The 18194-nt window shown below is 47.4% G+C and overlaps 1 protein-coding gene across 1 annotated transcript; it reads left to right on the top strand.

Annotated features, from left to right (window-relative positions):
• Positions 1 to 8251: 8251 nt before the first annotated feature.
• NKX6-1 (NK6 homeobox 1) lies at positions 8252 to 15433 on the top strand. The gene is made up of 3 exons (XM_067734733.1): positions 8252 to 9768; positions 11448 to 11620; positions 13838 to 15433. Exons 1-3 carry the CDS (start codon positions 9102 to 9104, stop codon positions 14093 to 14095), a joined length of 1098 nt encoding a protein of 365 aa, XP_067590834.1. The 5' UTR covers positions 8252 to 9101; the 3' UTR covers positions 14096 to 15433.
• Positions 15434 to 18194: the final 2761 nt, after the last annotated feature.

Below are 18194 nucleotides of genomic sequence, written 5' to 3'. Positions count from 1 at the left end.
TTCAGGACAGTAAAAGACCCATTATTAAATATTTGTTATGAAAAGGTAGCACTCATTCTAATAGGGTTGAGAACCACTGTTTTAAACCTACGTGGCCCTTTTTATCCCTGTTTGCTGTAGTCTCTTAACCCTATCAGAGAAACTTCCATGCATGTGAAAAACACAAATTGTTACTTCTGATAGTACACTAGTGCTCTCCTTTCCAAGGTGGGGCAATAGTTTTGTGGTGGAAGGGAGAAATAGCTAGACAGCCAACCCAGACGGCCTAGGAGGGGCACAGATCTCCCTCTAATATTGTGTGCAAATACGGGCAGTGGATTTGTATTTTCTAGCAGCAATTCCTAGACCATGATAGAACATTTCAATAAAGCATAGGGAAAATTAAAAGGAAACAATGAGTATCATGAAACTAGGTAAACTAGTTTATACAATGTACTCATCATCAATTTGGGGTTCCCTTCAGGATTTTCTTCTTCCTAGATCAAGTTTTGCTTCCACGTGATAGTGCTTATATTTAACCTCTATCTTAAAAGCACCTTGGACAGCTCGAAATCCAAACCAAAACAAGGGACAGTCCGAGTGAGATAAACATTTTCTCTTTTCTTATTGTATGATGTTGCTTATATGCAGAATCTAAAAAGAAATGATACAAATGAACTTATTTACAAAACAGAAACACACTCACAGACTTAGAGAAGGAACTTATGGTTACAGGGCGGGGGTGGGGGGGAAGGGTGGGGGGAGGGATAGTTAGGGAGTTTGGGATTGACAGGTACACAGTGCTATATTTAAAATGGATAACCAGCAAGGACCTACTGTATAGCACAGGGAACTCTGCTCAATATTATGTAGCAGCCTAAATGGGAAAAGAATTTGAAAGAGAATAGGTACATGTATATGTATAACTGAATCACTTTGCTGTACACCTGAAACTATCACAACATTGTTAATCTATACTCCAATATAAAATAGAAAGTTAAAAAAAATTTTCTCTTTTCTAATTATTTAAGGGCTGCCTTCAAGTATATCTTTCCTTCCCAAGGACCTGCTCTTTCACTGATGATTAAGATCAAGAAGTTCTACTTCTTCACTGATGATTAAGATCAAGAAGTTCTACTTCGAGTAAACTTCACCCCTGTATACATAGGGCCCTACTTCTGCAAGATTACCTCTACCAGCTAACTCTAGGAAAGGCAATACACTTAGTCTAGAGAGTCACTTATTAGCATGACAAAGTGCCAGTTTTAAATAAGAGTAATTAACTTGCCCAAGATCACAGCTAGGAAGGAGTAGAGCATGAATCAGATAGGATTGCTGATTTCTAGGCTGATAAACAGCACATTTGTTCTAATAGACCAGGGTATCACTTCTGGTTGGTTGATAGCTGTGCCCTGTAGATTGTAAAATAGCTTTAGTACCACTCCTATTCCATCATTATTTCATGATACCTAAAGTATACCAAGTAACTGGAGATTTTCTCACTGGGATAACCCACATCCTTGGCAACTTTGCAGCGTAAAATGGCCAGGTTGACAGGTTTATTTAGAAGTCTACCTGGCCCATGAATAGCTATTTAGAGCTATAATCTAGACCATCTGTGAAGCAAATCTATGATTAACCACTCCCCTGGATTCAGGGAACAAAAATATGAAGCTGAGGTATGTGTTTGTTAAAATTAAAAATTTAAGTTAAAGTAATTAAAATGCCTAAAACTGCTCTAAAATAAGGTCTATTTTTTTAAAAAGTAACTAAAATTAAAATTATTTTGAAACTGAAATACTTGTGTGTAAACCAAGGTCTAATATTATTTTCAGGAATTAAATTTTTATTTGAATAACTCAGAAAAGAATTCAATAACCTCTATTATCCTTTTCAATGTTTTTCTTATCTAAGAAAATGTGAATTGTGTTTTTTCCTGTAATAGAATATGCAAAGATTCACTTTATATTTACTTATCAATTTATAATATTCAGATTGCTTTCTTATGCATTAATATTTTTTCAGTTATCAGCAGAGCAGTTTAATATACTGGTTAAAAGTAGGGACTCCGGCTTCCCTGGTGGCGCAGTGGTTGAGAGTCCGCCTGCTGATGCAGGGGACATGGGTTCGTGTCCCGGTCTGGGAAGATCCCACATGCCGTGGAGCGGCTGGGCCCGTGAGCTATGGCCACTGAGCCTGCACGTCTGGAGCCTGTGCTCCGCAACGGGAGAGGCCACAACAGTGAGAGGCCTGCGTACCGCAAAAAAAAAAAAAAAAAAAAAAAAAAAAAAAAAAAAAGTAGGGACTCTAGAACCAGACTACCCGGAGTTTAAATCCCAGCTTCCCAAATTAGTAGCTGTATAATCTTAAGCAAGTTACTTAACTTCTCTATGCTTTAATTTCATCATCCTTATAATGGGCACAGCTCTTGTACCTAATTCAGAGATGCAGAGTTGTTGAATTAATGCTGTAAATTACTTGAAACAGTAAACACTCAGTGTTAGCTATTGTTAATATTACTATGTCCTAACATTCTGAGAACTAGTGGCAAAGTGTCTGAGGGGGTTAATAGTAAGTGGAAGAACCAGGGCAGGAACCTTGGCATTGGAGCACTTAGCATCCCTGCAAGATTATGGTTTGTGGGAGTAGGCTGGACCCAGGCCTCTGAGAGTGTGCAGGGCTCTAAGAGAAGACTAAGTCTGGGAGATTTCAGTGCTGATCTGTACCTGCTTCAATAAGTGAATAAAGCAGGTTATAAAATAAGCTTGAGGATACACTATTACATACTCAGTGCGATCTCAACCATCAAAACTAAACAAAAGACAGCAAGCAAATATGTCAAAATATCAGAAGAGTTTTTCCCCTGAAGATGGGATTATGGGTAACTCTTTGTTTTTATAATTATCTCCACTTTCTAAATATTCTGAATTAAGTAGAGTATTGCTTTGATAATTAGGGAAGAAAAGTTAAAAAAATAAAACAATCCCAGTAAAAATAGAAATTTCTTTTATCCCAACTGAGTCAAATAATGGAGTGCAACAAAAGGTAGGTGAGGAAAAAAGATTAAAATCAAAATGTTCATTTTAGAGGGCTTTTGCTATCTGAATTAAAGCAAGAACTGCCAGACCCACACTTCATTTTATGAATTTGGCATTTCAGATAAAAATTAAGCACATGTTAATCAACGAGCGCAGCAGTTACACAAAGGCAGACCTCTTTGAGAAAATAAATCCTTCTGACACAATCAGGCAGGATTGTCTTTTCTGGATCGAAGGAACCGCTAAGTTTTTTTCCACAAGAGGGCGGTAACTGCTCAGGATTTCTTCAAAAGGGCCTGAAGGACCCAGGAACTGTAAGCAAAGCAGTGACGCAAATAAAACAACTTTTTCTCATTGAAGAATAAGGAGCCGCACGCGTGAGGCGGCTGAAAGGACCAATGCTGACACACTCACTCACACGCAACAACTTTTAGCAGGGCTGAAAGAGGAACTAGTTCACAGGCTCGTTTAAAATTACTTAAATTATGTTCAGTGGACGTCATTTATACAGGTGTAAATTTTTTATGACCGTTCACATCAGATATTGTTTAATCTGGTGGTGAAAGTGAACCAGCATTTTATTCTTTAAGGAAATTGTAGAAACTCACAGACATTCCTTGGAGCTCATGATTCCATGCCGGATCCCCGTCTCCAGAATATACATCAAAGCAAGTGGGTTCCCTGGAAGCAAATGGGGTCTCTGCAGAAAATGCTTGGGAGCGTGAGGGGTCGGGGGTATTATACATACATGTATGTGCTTTGCTGAAGTTGAAGACTAGTTTTCTCTCTAGCAGGTCATTGGTGTCTTCTTGCAATTATTCATATTCCTGGATCGGGTCTTGATATTGCAGACATTTCTGGACCTTAGTATTCTGCATCTTCTTGGACTTTTCAGAACCCTCCCTTCCGAGTGCACGTGTCTCCCAGGAGAGCTCAGTACGTATTCTGCAGTTGTGCACAGGACTACCATGCAGTTACTTTGAAGATCGCCCGGTGGTGGTGATGGTGGGTGGGGATCCTGGCTTGACGTTCGAGATCTTTTTGGTAGTAGATCCAACGGGGCAGTCTACACCGAGGGTCCCCTCCCTCTCGTGTTTTGCGTTGACTTCGGCTGGGAGAGCGCCGACAGCAGGATCCCCCAGCGCTCTTCCCCACCCAGCATTGTTGGCCCCTCGCTACCCCAACCCTTCCCAAGTAGTCTCGTTAATTCCCGGTCAGCAGAAGCGGCCAAGGGTCGCGTTCCCATCCCGCCGCGTTTACGGGTTGCAAAGATGCAGACAGCCGTGCTCTCCCTCCTCGCCGGTTCTCCTTCTCTGACACTGGGTTGTTCCAAGGTATCGTGGACATGCTTCTTTCTCCCTTGAATTGCCACTTAGCTGCCCTCTAGACCCCTCTTTTAACATGAACGTAAACCCAGCCGGCCTCTGGGTTCAGCCCGAACAGGCCCCACTCGTCGGCGGAAGTGGAGTTATTAAAGAAGTCACCCAGACGATACAATCAAACACATTTTCTAGTGGGTTTTGGCCTGAAACACACAAAATTCCCTTCATCCCCTCCTCCCTCCTTCTGCGAATATAGAATTGGCTTCCTGTGGCTACACTTGAGTATCCCGACCTTTTAACGTTAATATACCTGGGGAATAATAGTTATCACCCATCCACGACAGAGTGCTGAATTTAGGTACACTTAGCTGAGATTTCATTTGCATTCCTTCTGTGAATTACTCTGAATTTAGTGGCTGCTCCTTCATTTTAAAACAGAAGTACCAACGCACTAGGCGTTTGAGTCCAGGGTTAGATCGAGGGTAGGGTGGGCAAGTGCGTGGTGCAGGCTGAGTAATAGTAGGAGCGGCTAAAAACAGTAACTTGAGAACTGAGGCCCTTGTTTGCAGGCTTAAAGAAAGTCAAGGGGTGGAGAAGGGTGCGTCGCCTTCCTCACCCCTACCCTTTTTAGCCCTTTTTGAAACCTCAGAATTTGCCAAACCGCTTTCATTTGTTTTTCAATTAAAATGCAAATCATTCGCTTTCAAACACTGTCCCCCCAAATATATATATATATATATATATATATAGTTCAGAGACGCGGGGGGCGGGGGGCGTCGCGACCACGTGTGACACGTTCCATTCCTAGGGGTTGCTTAGAAATGTCGGACTTTATTAGGTCGTGGGCAGAAGCGCGCGCGGGTCCTGGGGGTTCCCCGAGGGAGAGAAGTCCGGACTCTCTAGGGCGTGTGTATGCAGTGTGTAAGATGGCCCCGACAGAAAACCGGCCTCCCGCATCCGCGTCGGGATCTGCTCCTCCAGGACGCTGTCCTGAAGGAGGTTTTAGCTCTGGAGGGGCAGGGCTATCTTTCCCCGCGAGAGACTGGGGCAGCCCACCCCCTTCGAGGACGCCCCTCGCTCTCCCGGCTCCCAGCTGGAGACAGACGGAGCAGATCGATGATGACCACCAACACACCAGGCAAGAGGCACCGGCCTTCCTTCAGCGCCTCGCAGCGTGCGTCTGGAATACACACTGCCCCAAGCGGGATTCAGGCACCCGGGGTTCACCCCCCGGGGATCGAGGTACACAGACCCCAGATTTTTTTTACTGTCACAATTAAGAACAATGCTGCTATTTTAATTCCCCAGTGTGAATGATAAGTAAAAGCAAACGATTGAGACTTCTTACCCGTACCCAGTTTTGCAACAATTTACCGATGGCAATTAACCCGGAGTTGGGTGGAGTTGAATCAATCTCTCCTGGTGTTGGTCTGTCTCTTTGATTTTGCTCTGTCTCTACCTCACCCACCACAAATCTGATACTAAATTTACAATAGGAAAATGCTCAGTTCTTTCCCAGGTCACACTATTTACATGAAATAAAGGGGAGTAGCTTTTTAAAATTGGAATCTTTGGGAATCACTGGCCTGCTTTCCTCTCCATTCCTACCTAGTCCTTGAGAATGCTGTGAGGAATGCCGGGGATATGAGGAGGTCGCTGGTGGCCAAGGAGCGCGGTCCAGGCGGAAGGTTGTGTGCCACCTCCGTATTGGAGACTCCCGAGGCGAGAAAAAGTTTCGTTTTCAACGAATCGAGAAGCAGAGGACCCCAACACTCGGGGCAGGGCCGGGCTACACGCTCCACTCTCCTGCAGCAGTCTCCCGGCCTGTCGAAGGGGCACGGCGCTGGGGTTTTAGACCCATAGCCCAGCAAAACATCCTCGCAGGGAAATACAGACAGCCCCCTCATCATCTCTATTCTTGCTCTACTCAGCATAATTCACATTGAGGAAAGACTTCACCTTCCCCGGAGTCAGATTCTAAGGTCTATGAGGTGATGGGTTTAGCCCAGTCTTGAAGTTAATGAAAAAGCATTGGGAAGCAAGAAGGGAACTTTACTTTTATCTCAGAAGTGAATAATAAAAGTGGCAAAAGATAAACAAAAACTCCTCAAGCTCAAGCTCAAGTTGCCACCCTTAAAAGACCAGTGCGTCGGAAGTGAAGGTTATCAAAGCGGAATAATCCCTCTGGCTTTTGGTGCTTGGATGCAAATGAGTGCTTTTGGCACTCATAGCCAAACACCAACCAAACTCCAACTGGGTGGTGCCGCTGGAATTTTATTCCTTTATTTATTATAGCTGTTTATTTCTATTTTCTGCGAATTAAGTTTGGACTTAATGTTCTCATCGAAATTACTCTAGCCACCATCCCTCAATGGTGTGTTACTTTAATATCTTGAAATCTCTAAATTGTTCAAGGGTCCTCCTCCCCGTCTACACAGCTCAACTCTGCTGGAAATGTAAAGATCTCCAGGGATGGAAGAAATTGAGAGGAAATAAGGGAAACCATCCTCCAACTCAAACCCTAGACATCCCATCACCACAGCGCAGAAGCCGGAACATCTCCATCTCCCGAAACAACCCTGGCCTTGAGAGGAGGAGTAAGAGTTTCGGCGACGGTTTTCAAAAACTTACAGTGGATCGGGGGGAGGGTGTAACCAGGTACTTCTGTATCTAAAGACTCCACCTCAATTTTGGTGATTCTGCCCCCGTAAAACTCAAAACAAATAATAATCACAGGGGATCAAAGTTAAAAAAGTTCACAGCTCTAAGGTCGAAACATCACACGAGGAATAAATATTCCCAATAAGCTGATTCCGTTCCCTGCGAATTGAGTAAACCTATAAATGATAACATTGTGGGGGGGGGGCGCGGGGGGGACCCAGGAATGAAAAGAAAATGAAGGAGAAGGAACAGCGAAGGAGAGCGGGAGGTGGCAAAGACGGAAAAGGACGATGCTTCGGCCTACAAGAGGATTAAGGACATCTATAAGGCTTAAGGAGCAACAAATTAATTTACACAATCCTGGGAGAGCCCAGATGGCCTTTAATTAATCCCTTCAAAAGAAGGAGCCAGGCCAGGGCTACGCCGGCTGCCTGCTCCATTAGCTCCATTTTACAAGAGACCAGACTCTGTTCGAGGTGAGGCGTCGCGAGCTAGTGGGGAGAAGGGGGGTAGGGTGACGCGAGCAGGGGGAGGCGAGGGAAGAATATGAACTGCTTTTCCATAAAAGGGTTGGGTTTCCATTATTCTTCTCTTTAAAAAGTAATACCCTCTTCATCTCTGCTCCCCCCCCTTTCCTGTTTTATTTAACACAATTAATTGAGGCGTCCACTGGGCCAGCGGCCGAACCTCACCACTCGCCAGGCCCCGCCTCCGGGCCCCACCCACAGGAGGGATGGAAGTGGGAGGGGGCGGGAACGAGGCGGGCGCGGCCCAACGGCTCGTCCTCCTAAGCCAATCAGAAGGCGCGGCGCTCCCGAGTGGGCGCGACCCGGAGGCGACGCGAGGCCCAAGGCTGAGTGCTATTGGAGACGGTGGTTACGCCCCCCGGCCTGCACCCTGCTCCTCGGCCCCGCCTTTGCCGGCCGCCTCGGAGTGACGTCCTTCAAAGTTCTCATTTTGGACCCCCATTTCCCCCTCCCTCTCGTCCCCCAGCTAAAGAGGGGTAGGGAGTGATGCAAATGTTTTATTACCTTTGAGAGCTTCATCTGAACTGTCAGGCCCGAAGGGAAAAGGAGAGGAGAGAGAGGCAGTGGAAGAGCCGCGGAGAGGGTCAGCTTGGCCAGAGGACAGGACTTAGAAGAGCGAAGCCTGTAGAGCCGCGAAGAAAATGCGAGAGAGGAGAGGCAAAGGCGGAGAGTGAGAGGAAGAGAGGGCGCTGGGGGTGGGGGGTGGGGCCGGGGTCGCCAGGCCCGTTTTCAGAAGTGGACAGACGAGTGGAGCTGTAACCGAAGCCGTCAGACTTTTCACTTAGTCTGTTTTTCCGTGTTTTTCTCGCCCTTTTTCTTTTCAATATTGCAACTCTAGTGCCCCGTGGCCCAGAGGGGAAGGCAGGTCGGCGCGCCGAATCCGGGAGCCGCAGGGATTGGTGGCACTGCCCTTTCTGGCACAGAAGCCTCGGGCAGCGCTGGCGGAGGAAGCCCGCCCAGAGGCCAAATCCTCTCGCGGGCTGGATGCTCTCTCTCCCTTCGCGCTCCGAGCGCTGAGTGCGAATCAACCTCGTGGCCTGAAGAGCAGGGCATCCAAGTAAGATCGGACGAGCTCATCGGGCGGAACCCGGCGTCCTTTGAACCTCCCCAAAGAAAAAGAGCCAGCCCCCACTCTCCCACATCAAAGCGGAGATTCGGTGACTCTTAACTTTGTTACAAGCTCTCTGGGGCCGGCTGGGGTTTTGTTTTCCTTATTTCCAAGAGGGAGAATATGAGAAGTAGCGCACTTTGAGCGGCGAGGAAAAAGTGAGGAAGAGAGAAGAGCCCGGGATTGAATCCGGGACTCTAAGAGGGAAAAGACAGCCCAAACCACCTGGACCCTCGCTGGTCTCGGCGAGCCACCGCCTCTCGACTGGTGTGTTTGGACATTTCTGCTGCGCAGTTACGAGAGCAACTCTCAGCGGCTGCATTCTTGGCCCAGTTGGCAGGTCGCCTCCTGGTGTGCGGAGCGACTCCTCGCTCGCGCCCTCAGCGCTTCTAGCTCTCCTGAGCCCCTCCGGGGGCACCGGCCGGCGCTCCCGCTGCGTGGCTGCGGGCTCCGGCCTGATCGTGGGATGTTAGCTGTGGGGGCGATGGAGGGCACCCGGCAGAGCGCGTTCCTGCTCAGCAGCCCGCCCCTGGCCGCCCTGCACAGCATGGCAGAAATGAAGACCCCGCTGTACCCCGCCGCGTACCCCGCGCTGCCCGCCGGCCCCCCCTCCTCCTCGTCCTCCTCGTCCTCCTCGTCATCACCCTCCCCGCCTTTGGGCTCCCACAACCCAGGCAGCCTGAAGCCCCCGGCCGCGGGGGGGCTCTCATCCCTGGGCAGCCCCCCGCAGCAACTCTCGGCCGCCACCCCACATGGCATCAACGACATCCTGAGCCGGCCTTCCATGCCCGTGGCCTCAGGGGCAGCCCTGCCCTCCGCCTCGCCCTCCGGTTCCTCCTCCTCTTCCTCGTCCACCTCCGCTTCCTCCGCTTCGGCCGCCGCGGCCGCAGCTGCGGCCGCTGCCGCCGCCGCCTCAACCCCAGCGGGGCTGCTGGCCGGCCTGCCCCGTTTCAGCAGCCTGAGCCCGCCACCGCCGCCGCCCGGGCTCTACTTCAGCCCCAGCGCCGCGGCCGTGGCCGCCGTGGGTCGGTACCCCAAGCCGCTAGCCGAGCTGCCCGGCCGGACGCCTATCTTCTGGCCAGGAGTGATGCAGAGCCCGCCCTGGAGGGACGCACGCCTGGCCTGCACTCCTCGTGAGTACAATTGACTGCGCCCAGTTGTGCTTGTTCTGCCCGCTCTCAGGTCATGGCCCCTGGTGTGCATGCCGAGTCCACCCTCTTGCCTGCCGAGTAGTTTGGCAGCGCCAGAATCGCACGAGTTAGGTTGGGCCAGGGCGTTCAGCGAGGAACTCTCGCTGTCCTGAGCTCCATGGTTGCGTCCAAGCGCCCCCCTCTCCCCAAGCCTTGGGCACGCCTTGCGGAACGGGTGTGCATGCGTCTCCACGGAACACAATGTGGTGCGGGGCGTGTCTCATCCGAGGCCCTGGCTGCTCCCGGAACAGCCCGGCCAGAACCGCATGTCCGTCCTGGGTTAAAGAGGTGGGGAGGGCAGGAGAGGCTACTGTGCTCCAGCCCGCACCCCAGCTTTCCAGTGTCCCATGCCGAAGTCCCACTCGACCTTCGCCAGCCTGACTGGCCTCCTCTCTACGAACCGGTGGGGACCGGCAGCGACGAGCCCTCCACAGCCCTGAGCCGAACGCATGTGTTTGCATGTACATCTCGGTCCAGGGTGTCCCCACCTCACCTCGTCGCCCTCACCACCGCCCCCCTCGTCCCCCGAGTACGCTCAGCCCAGGTGAGCCCACTGAAGAGAGGTCCGCGGCCCGTGGAGGAGGGCAAGCAGGCCGCTCCCCACCTCTGGGCCCTCGCTTTTCCACCTGCCTCGGCCCCGGACATATTGAGGGGCATCGTGGCTCTCAACATCCTGATAAGAGAAAGAACCGGAGGAAGAACGAGGTAACAGGACAAAGACGGGGGAAAATGCAACATCCCGCAAAGATCTTGCTCGAAACTGAGTTACCCCAGGATCCCCCTAATCTTATAGGTAGTTGGCCAGAGCGCCGCGGAAGCTCCCATACTCCCAGGTGGCATTTAGGGGACAGTCCCCTGTCCTTTTCTCGCTCTGTTCTTTGCTTTTGACCGAGTCCCCGAAGTTTCTTCTGTCTCCTGATCTCTTTCGTGTGGCTGAGCGGCAGTAACTGAGGGAAGCTGGGAGAGCGAAGCGGAGGCTCCCTTCGGAAGCCTCGGGACTGGGGCGGCCGGGGCGGGGGCGGCTGTCGGGGAGACATTATTGTATTCGTTTGGATGGCCACGTAGGGACCGCCAACAAAGGCGGCGTCCCCTCCCCCTCGGCCGCAGCGGCGTTCGACGCGGGGGCGATTTAACTCTCTTGTGTTCCAAAAACAAGGCGCTCTTTGTTGCGCGGGCACAGGTTAGGAAAGCGGTCAGGGAACAAAACTAGTCACCCCCACGCAAAGGCCCCGGGACCGAACGAGCCCCAACTAGACGAGGCGGTGAGAGGGGACTTTCCCACACCCCCTCCCCCCCCCCGTACCCACATGCCTTAATTTACTGGGCCTAGAGATTGGGCCTCGGCAAACTTCAGCAGTGCGCTCCCTCTGTTGGACGTCGTTGGGCAGAAGGTTATTTACTGCGGCTTCAAACACACGCGCTTTTAAAAAACAGGTGGGTGTAAGAAGGCAAAGCGAGAAGCGCAGTGGGACTGCAAGCACCACGGCACTTCTCGTGCCCGCCGCGGAATACACTTGCCTTTCCCACCACAACGTTGTTTCTGGAGTTCGTCTCTTCTCAGCGGAGCCGCTCGTAACTGGTTGTTTCCCCCCTTCCTTTCTTTTTTTAATCTGTTCTCGTAGATCAAGGATCCATTTTGTTGGACAAAGATGGGAAGAGAAAACACACGAGACCCACGTTCTCGGGCCAGCAAATCTTCGCCCTGGAGAAGACTTTCGAACAAACGAAATACTTGGCGGGGCCCGAGAGGGCTCGCTTGGCCTATTCGTTGGGGATGACGGAGAGTCAGGTCAAGGTGAGTGGACCTTGCAAACCTCGAGGGAGAGCTCTCCCATGTACGTCATGCGCGCGCGTGTGCGCGCACACACACACACACACACCAAACTAACAAACAGCCGCCCGAGGGTGCAGTCCGAGAAGCAAGGGGAGCGATGAGATCAGCGAAGGGGATGGAGGGGGAGGTTACAAAGCTCTGGGATCTCTCGGGCCGGCAAACTGTTGATGAACAAAAGGAATCAAGCCTCCGCCTTTGAAATTAGGTTCATCTAGATAGCAGCATGTGCTGGGGGAACTCGCCATTATTAGAGAATAAAAGCATTACGGAAATATCAGCCCTGAGAATAGACCAGGCCAGTTAGATAGCTTCTATGTATTCTACTTGTAAGGATATTCAAGCTTTTGTTTGTCAACTCAGTCTCCACTGGTTATATAATTCCCTAATGTAGATCAGCATTATAGTGCTACTGTATTAACTTGCAGGTTAAAAAAACCCCAATAAATCCACAAGATCTAACCACTTAGCATGGATGCATCTGCTTTTAGCTTACCTGAGGCAGCCACTTTGGAATAGTACTTTTCCAAATGAAATGACAAGATTATTACTGTATTATGAAATATAAGTTTATCAATAGATGTAAGATGTTTTACTGTTTATGACAACAAATTATAATTAAAATGTCACTTACCTTATAATTGAGTTGTACGGTGTATTTCCAGGGAATCAAATTGGAGAAATCTTTCCCTGAAATATAAAGGGATTGGTTTCCTATATTTCTGGTATTCTCTTTTGTTCCTCTTTTTCATTATATTATATATATGTATGTATATATATATTTTTTGGTGTGTGTGTGTGTTTAAGTCTGTTTCCATTAGTTATATTGTTGCTTTTAAAATTAAGTAGGGATAACGTTAGCCATATCTGCTGGTCAGAGAGTATTTCCCCACAGATAAGCACCATAAAATGCATTTCAGGAGTGATTTTGTATGTTACCATTAGAGTACCATCACAGTTAAAATTATTTTTGCAGTGGTTGGTACAGAGCCTACCACAGTAATCTGGAGGTCTTCATTTGTCACCATAAATATGTCGGCGTGGCTAGAAGTGAATTATTATAGCTGTATAAAGAAACTAAAAATCACTTTCTTAACAATTCTGATTCTCTAGATAAATACATAACGGATGAGAAAATGGATGAGAAGCATAAAGAGAGGATGATTCAATATGTTTGGGAAATTGGTTGCTATTGCTGATGCTTTAGGTTAAAATATATGTATGAAACACGATGTCAAACATCATGAATAGGTTTAAAATATTTGTATAAAAATGAATCTCTTAGGGAGGGACAATATTAAAATAATATGTGAAAGATTAGGCATGCTAATAGTGGGAAGTAATGTAACTGGCAAAATTTCACTTAAGAAAAATAACTGATGAAAATTCTTACTTTGACTTTGGTTTTATGAAAAACATTAAACCAGAGAGACAGAGAAAGACACACAAACTACTATGATGATTTCAACTTTTAAATATTTTCAAATATTAAATATTTTCATGCATTTATGTTGGTTATTATTACTGATTTGAGGTTTCTGTTTTAGCAGATTTTTTTTTAAAACTTTACATCATACATTACAAGTGTAAATGGGGAGGGGAGTGTTTACCTACCATATTTGTGTGTATTCAGACCTGAAATAAGTGAAACAGACAAATACCCCAAAGTGAAAAGAACAGAGGTAATTGGGGTAAATGCTGTGTCTTCTCCCACAAATCACACTAAAAAGCCAGTACACTTCAGATTGCTTGAAATACCTTAATCTAAGAAAGTTAAAAACGAATAGAATCGCAGTCATTATGAGGCAACTTTACGAAAGGGAAAAGTTTTCTACTTCAAATGAGAAAGTAGGCAAGCGAACTCTTTTAGGGAAACTCATTTTAAGTTTCCAAGTTTTTTTCTTTTCTGAGAAATCACTCACTGACAACCTCAATACTCTTGTGTTACCATCACTATGGCAACGGCAGTCAGTTTGTTGGTGCCTGATACTCGGAGGAAGCTGGGGCAGTGGAGACCGACTTCAACGGCCCAGACCTGGGAGGACTCTGAGGGAGGGTGTCAAGACGTCAGGGGCCCGCAGGAGCGACTGCGGGATGCGGGAGAGAAGGCATTGCCTGGCTCTGCTCACCTTAAATTCCTTCCGCCCCTGTCTCCCCTCTTCTCCGCTTTCTCGACCCCAGGTTTGGTTCCAGAACCGCCGGACCAAGTGGAGGAAGAAGCACGCAGCCGAGATGGCCACGGCCAAGAAGAAGCAGGACTCGGAAACCGAGCGGCTGAAAGGGGCCTCAGAGAACGAGGAGGAGGACGACGACTATAACAAGCCCCTGGACCCCAACTCGGACGACGAGAAAATCACGCAGCTGCTGAAGAAGCACAAGTCCGGCAGCGGCGGCGGTGGCCTCCTGCTGCACGCGTCCGAGAACGAGAGCTCGTCCTGAGCGCCCGCCGCCCGCCCGGCCTCCGGTCACTCCGCGGCGGCCGCGGGGACCGCGCATCCCGTCTTCCCGCTCCTCGGGGCCCGGAGGATACGGCCCCGCCTGCCGGGGGCCCTTTGCTATTTTCTAAGATGTACATATCTATTTTTTTAACCTAGAAGTTGAGCGGGGCGGGGGAGAGAGGCTCGGAGGATGATGAGAAGGCAGAGAAGGGCAGGAAATACACCGCAAGACTAACGCAACAGACGCCGCAGCTGGGCCACCCTACCGCCCCGCTCGGTGTCCTAGTCGCGTCCCCCCTCCCATGTCCCCCCCGCGCCCCCGCCCCTGTCTTGCGGCCGCTGGCCAGGGCGGGGGCGCTGAGAAGGCCTCTGAACCCGTCGACACCCACCGCGCGGGGGACCTCGGAGCCACCCGGGCGGGCGGCCGGCCGCCACAGATGGGAAGAGGGATGTTTCTCCCGCACAAACTGCTGTGCCGACTAAAGTGGCCTGTTGAAGGCTCTTTGTAAATAAATCGTGAGTCTCACTGACTAGAAGTTACTCTATTGTGAATATTTAAAATGTAAAATGCTTTTTTGAATTTGGTGTAAAAAGATGGACCTCCTTCTTTCTGCGACCCCTTCCCCTTTTAAGAGCTATTCAAACCACGTTCCCCTTTGCTTAACTGGAGAAGCGTAGTAAAGAATGCTCTCATCCTCTCTCGCCCGCTCCCCTCCTGGGTTTGGATTTGATCAATCCCATTTCCCCTTCATCCCTCTCGCTCTTCCCGGACCACCCCTGGCTCTGCACCCGGCTCCCGCCTCCAGCACTTGAAGTAGAACACTTGGAACCAGGACGGGCCTCAGACCTGCCTCTCTGTTTCTCTCCGAAATTGCACAGTCGTTTGTTGCTATTTATTAGTGATTTAAAGAAGGTGTTGGGGAGGGAGGGGCTACAATAGCTTGTATTTAATTTAACTCCTTTCTGATAAAAATGCGTGTTAAAGTAGATGGTGGGAATTGTTACAACTGCTCTGGGTCAGAAACATAAAAATCCATTTAGTTGCTGTAATTGAATTTGAAGTGTTTTGTATCATAAGAATACTATAGACTATGTAAATTGTTTTCTTTTTTAAGCTAACGGTGATATATTAGCATCTTTAACTTTTATTAATTTATATAAGGAATTCGGTTTGTAAAGAGAAGAAAACCCCCTTTGCAAGACCAGTTAAATGTAATGCACTTTCTGTTTCAAAGGATAAATCAAATTAAAAAACAGTTGAAGACGTCTGTTGCCTTGAATGAAAGGGTATAGATCATTTGATCTCATCAGAGATCTCAAATAAAAGTCAAAACCACAAGCACTTTATATTGGTTTCTTGGGTAAAATAGCTGTTACATGATTATTATTTTGGAAGAGTGGGGTCACATCTCCTGGCTTGGGAAGATAAATGCAGCCCCACTCATTGGGCTTCTTGGAGAGACTTGTCTAGCAGGCTGCCTCTGCTGTCTGTGTTGTCTAATTTTTTCCTGATGGCTTTTTCCTTTGCTAGGAAGTCCCCGGGGGTTTTGGAGGAGACCTCATTTCCATACATCCAAGATAGCTTCTCAATTCAGCCCTAGCTCACTTAGCTGAGAGGAGGCAGCGGAACCTGCTGTCAGCGCCGCACGACTGTTGGATGCTAACATTTTCTCCCCAGTAGCCTGTAAGAATACAGAAGTTGGTGGAAAGCTGGGAAACCGGATTTTGCTAAACATTACAATAAAGAAGGATACATTTAAAGAAAGCTGCTTATAACTGATGTGAAACTCTCTAGGATTAAGGAAGCAATGTCACAGCTTCTGCAGCTGATTTTGCCAAAAAAAAAAAAAAAAAAAAAAAATTGGGAATCCCAGGGAGAGAGCTGTATCACTGTCTTGGAATCTTTTTATTTTCAGACACTCAGTTATAGGCTCAGTGAAATATAGTTATCCCCTTAGTGTTTCAGGTTAATGAGCTTGTGTTCAAAGGGAGAAAAATCAATATAATTCAATAGATTCTTCAGGCTAGTGTTAGGTAAAGAAAGTGTGGGTCTGTTTTGTTCCCTTGAAAATAAAAAACAGTGAAAACTGGGAATGAAATTGCCTGAAGGAAATTATTGTAGAATACATTCCTGATGGCATGGTTTAATGGAAAAAAGGATGCAAATCTGCCTTATTTCTTTTCTCTAGTTTGTGAAGTTCCCAGTAAGTTTTAAACTTCTGAATTTCTGTGTTCTTAGCAAGACTAAGGTGTGTGTCCTACAAAGAGGCAGCTATTTCAAAAGAGGCTTTGCTGTGCTGGGGTGATATAATTTAAATCCTAAATAATAAGATCTTTCTTTTCCCTTCCCTCCCTCCCTCCCTTCCTCCCTCATCTTTTTCTTTATGAAAGAACCTGGGTGTGGGGCAAGTCTGTTATCTTAAAGCACCACTTTATTATTTGTTATTTTGCAATAAATGAGTCTCTTATCTACTTTATTTACTTATTTTTACCTTTACCACCCCTCTTCTGTCTTGAAAAGCCAAGCAACTTTTTATTTATTCCTTCTTCCTAAGAAAGCAAAAATCCACAAGATAATTAGAAATGCTATTCCTGAAATATAATAATAAAAACTACTACTATACCAGTAGTAGTAGTAATATAGTCATATCACTCATAGAAACTTGGAACTAAGATTGAAGCTTTTTCTCAAGAAGTAAATAGGGTTATAATATTTATCCCGAGTTAGGTATGTGGGAAGACACCTCTTTTAGTTCCTTTAGGAAGCATTCTCTCTGAGCTCCTTATGTTTAGAGCATCGGAGAAGTGTGAAAGTTTGTGGCCTGGCCTCCATCCTACAGGCAAATACGCAGAAGGCAGACAGAGTCTGCGTGATTGCCAGCCTGAGCACAGAAGTGCTCTGAGTTGTGTGGGCAGTAGCCAGAGGTGGGCTCTGGGGCCATGCTGCACTGGCATTCGTTCCTTTATTCCAGGGGACTGCAGCAGTGACTCGAGTTTCCAGTTAATTTACTTCCACCCAGGATTCCAGCTGGCCACCAGTTGCAACTGGCCCTGCAAAACTGGGAGTGAGCGAGAAGTGGGTGGAGGGCACCTTACTTAGGTGTCCTTTATCCTGGTTGGTTTGGTTTAGTTCCATGTATGCACAACAGGAATGTTTTTCCTAAGAGTTAGCACGGTGGAGAAGCTGATGAAACACTCTACAGCTCAAGCAAGGGAGAGTAAGAGTTATCTTTCATCATGGCTCAAAAACTTTATGACATTAACCAGCCCTAAGCATCTGATTGAGCCTGCCAATCAGTCATTACAGCTAAAGGGGGTCACGATTTAAAAACAAAAAGTAAGGGCAAGTGACCTCATACACCACTGCTTTTATTTTAACAATTTCCCCAGTTTCATTAAGATATAATTGACAAATAATATTGTGTAAGTGTAAGGTGTACAACATAATGATTTGATATACATATATACTGCAAAGTGATCACCACAATAAATCTAGTTAATATTCATCACCTCACACAGTTACAATTTTTCTTCCTTATGATGAAAACTTTTAAGATCTACTCTCTTACTAACTCTTAAATACACAATACAGTATTGTTAACCATAGTCCCCAGGCTGTACATTACATCCCCAGATGTTTTCTACCTTTTGACCACCTTCACCCATTTCCCCCTGCCCCCCACTTGACCTCTGCTTTTAAAAATGCTTACGGGTAACAAAGTGTCAACATGGAAAACAAAATGAGAAAAACAAGGGTTTTGTGTGTGTGGTGAAAGGAAGGTAAAACTGCTTTTTCATTTTTGTTTTATAGTGTGTATGTGTCTTCTCCTGTAAAGGGAAAGCCAGTGAGGTTGGGTGAGGGATACAGAGTGGAAGGGAAGGGCCCTGTTTGTGTCTCTCAGATGTTCCAGCAGCATTCACAATTTGAGGCTCCTACACAGATATTTTCGCAGTCCCCAAATTCCAAGCTCAGTTCTTTGGTTCACATTCAGAGGATTCTGTAACTTAAAGCTCTATACCTTCTTTCCCAGAAGTTGTGGTTTGTTGAGTGGCTTCCCAAGCTTGTGAGCACTGTAATCCACTTTTCCTTTCTCTACTTG

Source organism: Pseudorca crassidens, chromosome 4 (genome assembly GCF_039906515.1).
Source record: "Pseudorca crassidens isolate mPseCra1 chromosome 4, mPseCra1.hap1, whole genome shotgun sequence".
Taxonomy (NCBI): Eukaryota; Metazoa; Chordata; class Mammalia; order Artiodactyla; family Delphinidae; genus Pseudorca; species Pseudorca crassidens.
The sequence above is the reverse complement of the archived record's forward strand: the minus strand, read 5'-3'. Positions and strand labels throughout refer to the sequence as shown.

What these genes read in the sequence shown, in the direction of transcription:
- NKX6-1 (XM_067734733.1), top strand. Translation starts at nt 9,102, where the DNA reads ATGTTAGCTGTGGGGGCGATGGAGGGCACCCGGCAGAGCGCGTTCCTG. An exon ending in ACGCCTGGCCTGCACTCCTC is followed by an intron (nt 9,769 to 11,447) that starts GTGAGTACAATT and finishes CTGTTCTCGTAG; the next exon opens with ATCAAGGATCCATTTTGTTG. An exon ending in TGACGGAGAGTCAGGTCAAG is followed by an intron (nt 11,621 to 13,837) that starts GTGAGTGGACCT and finishes TCTCGACCCCAG; the next exon opens with GTTTGGTTCCAGAACCGCCG.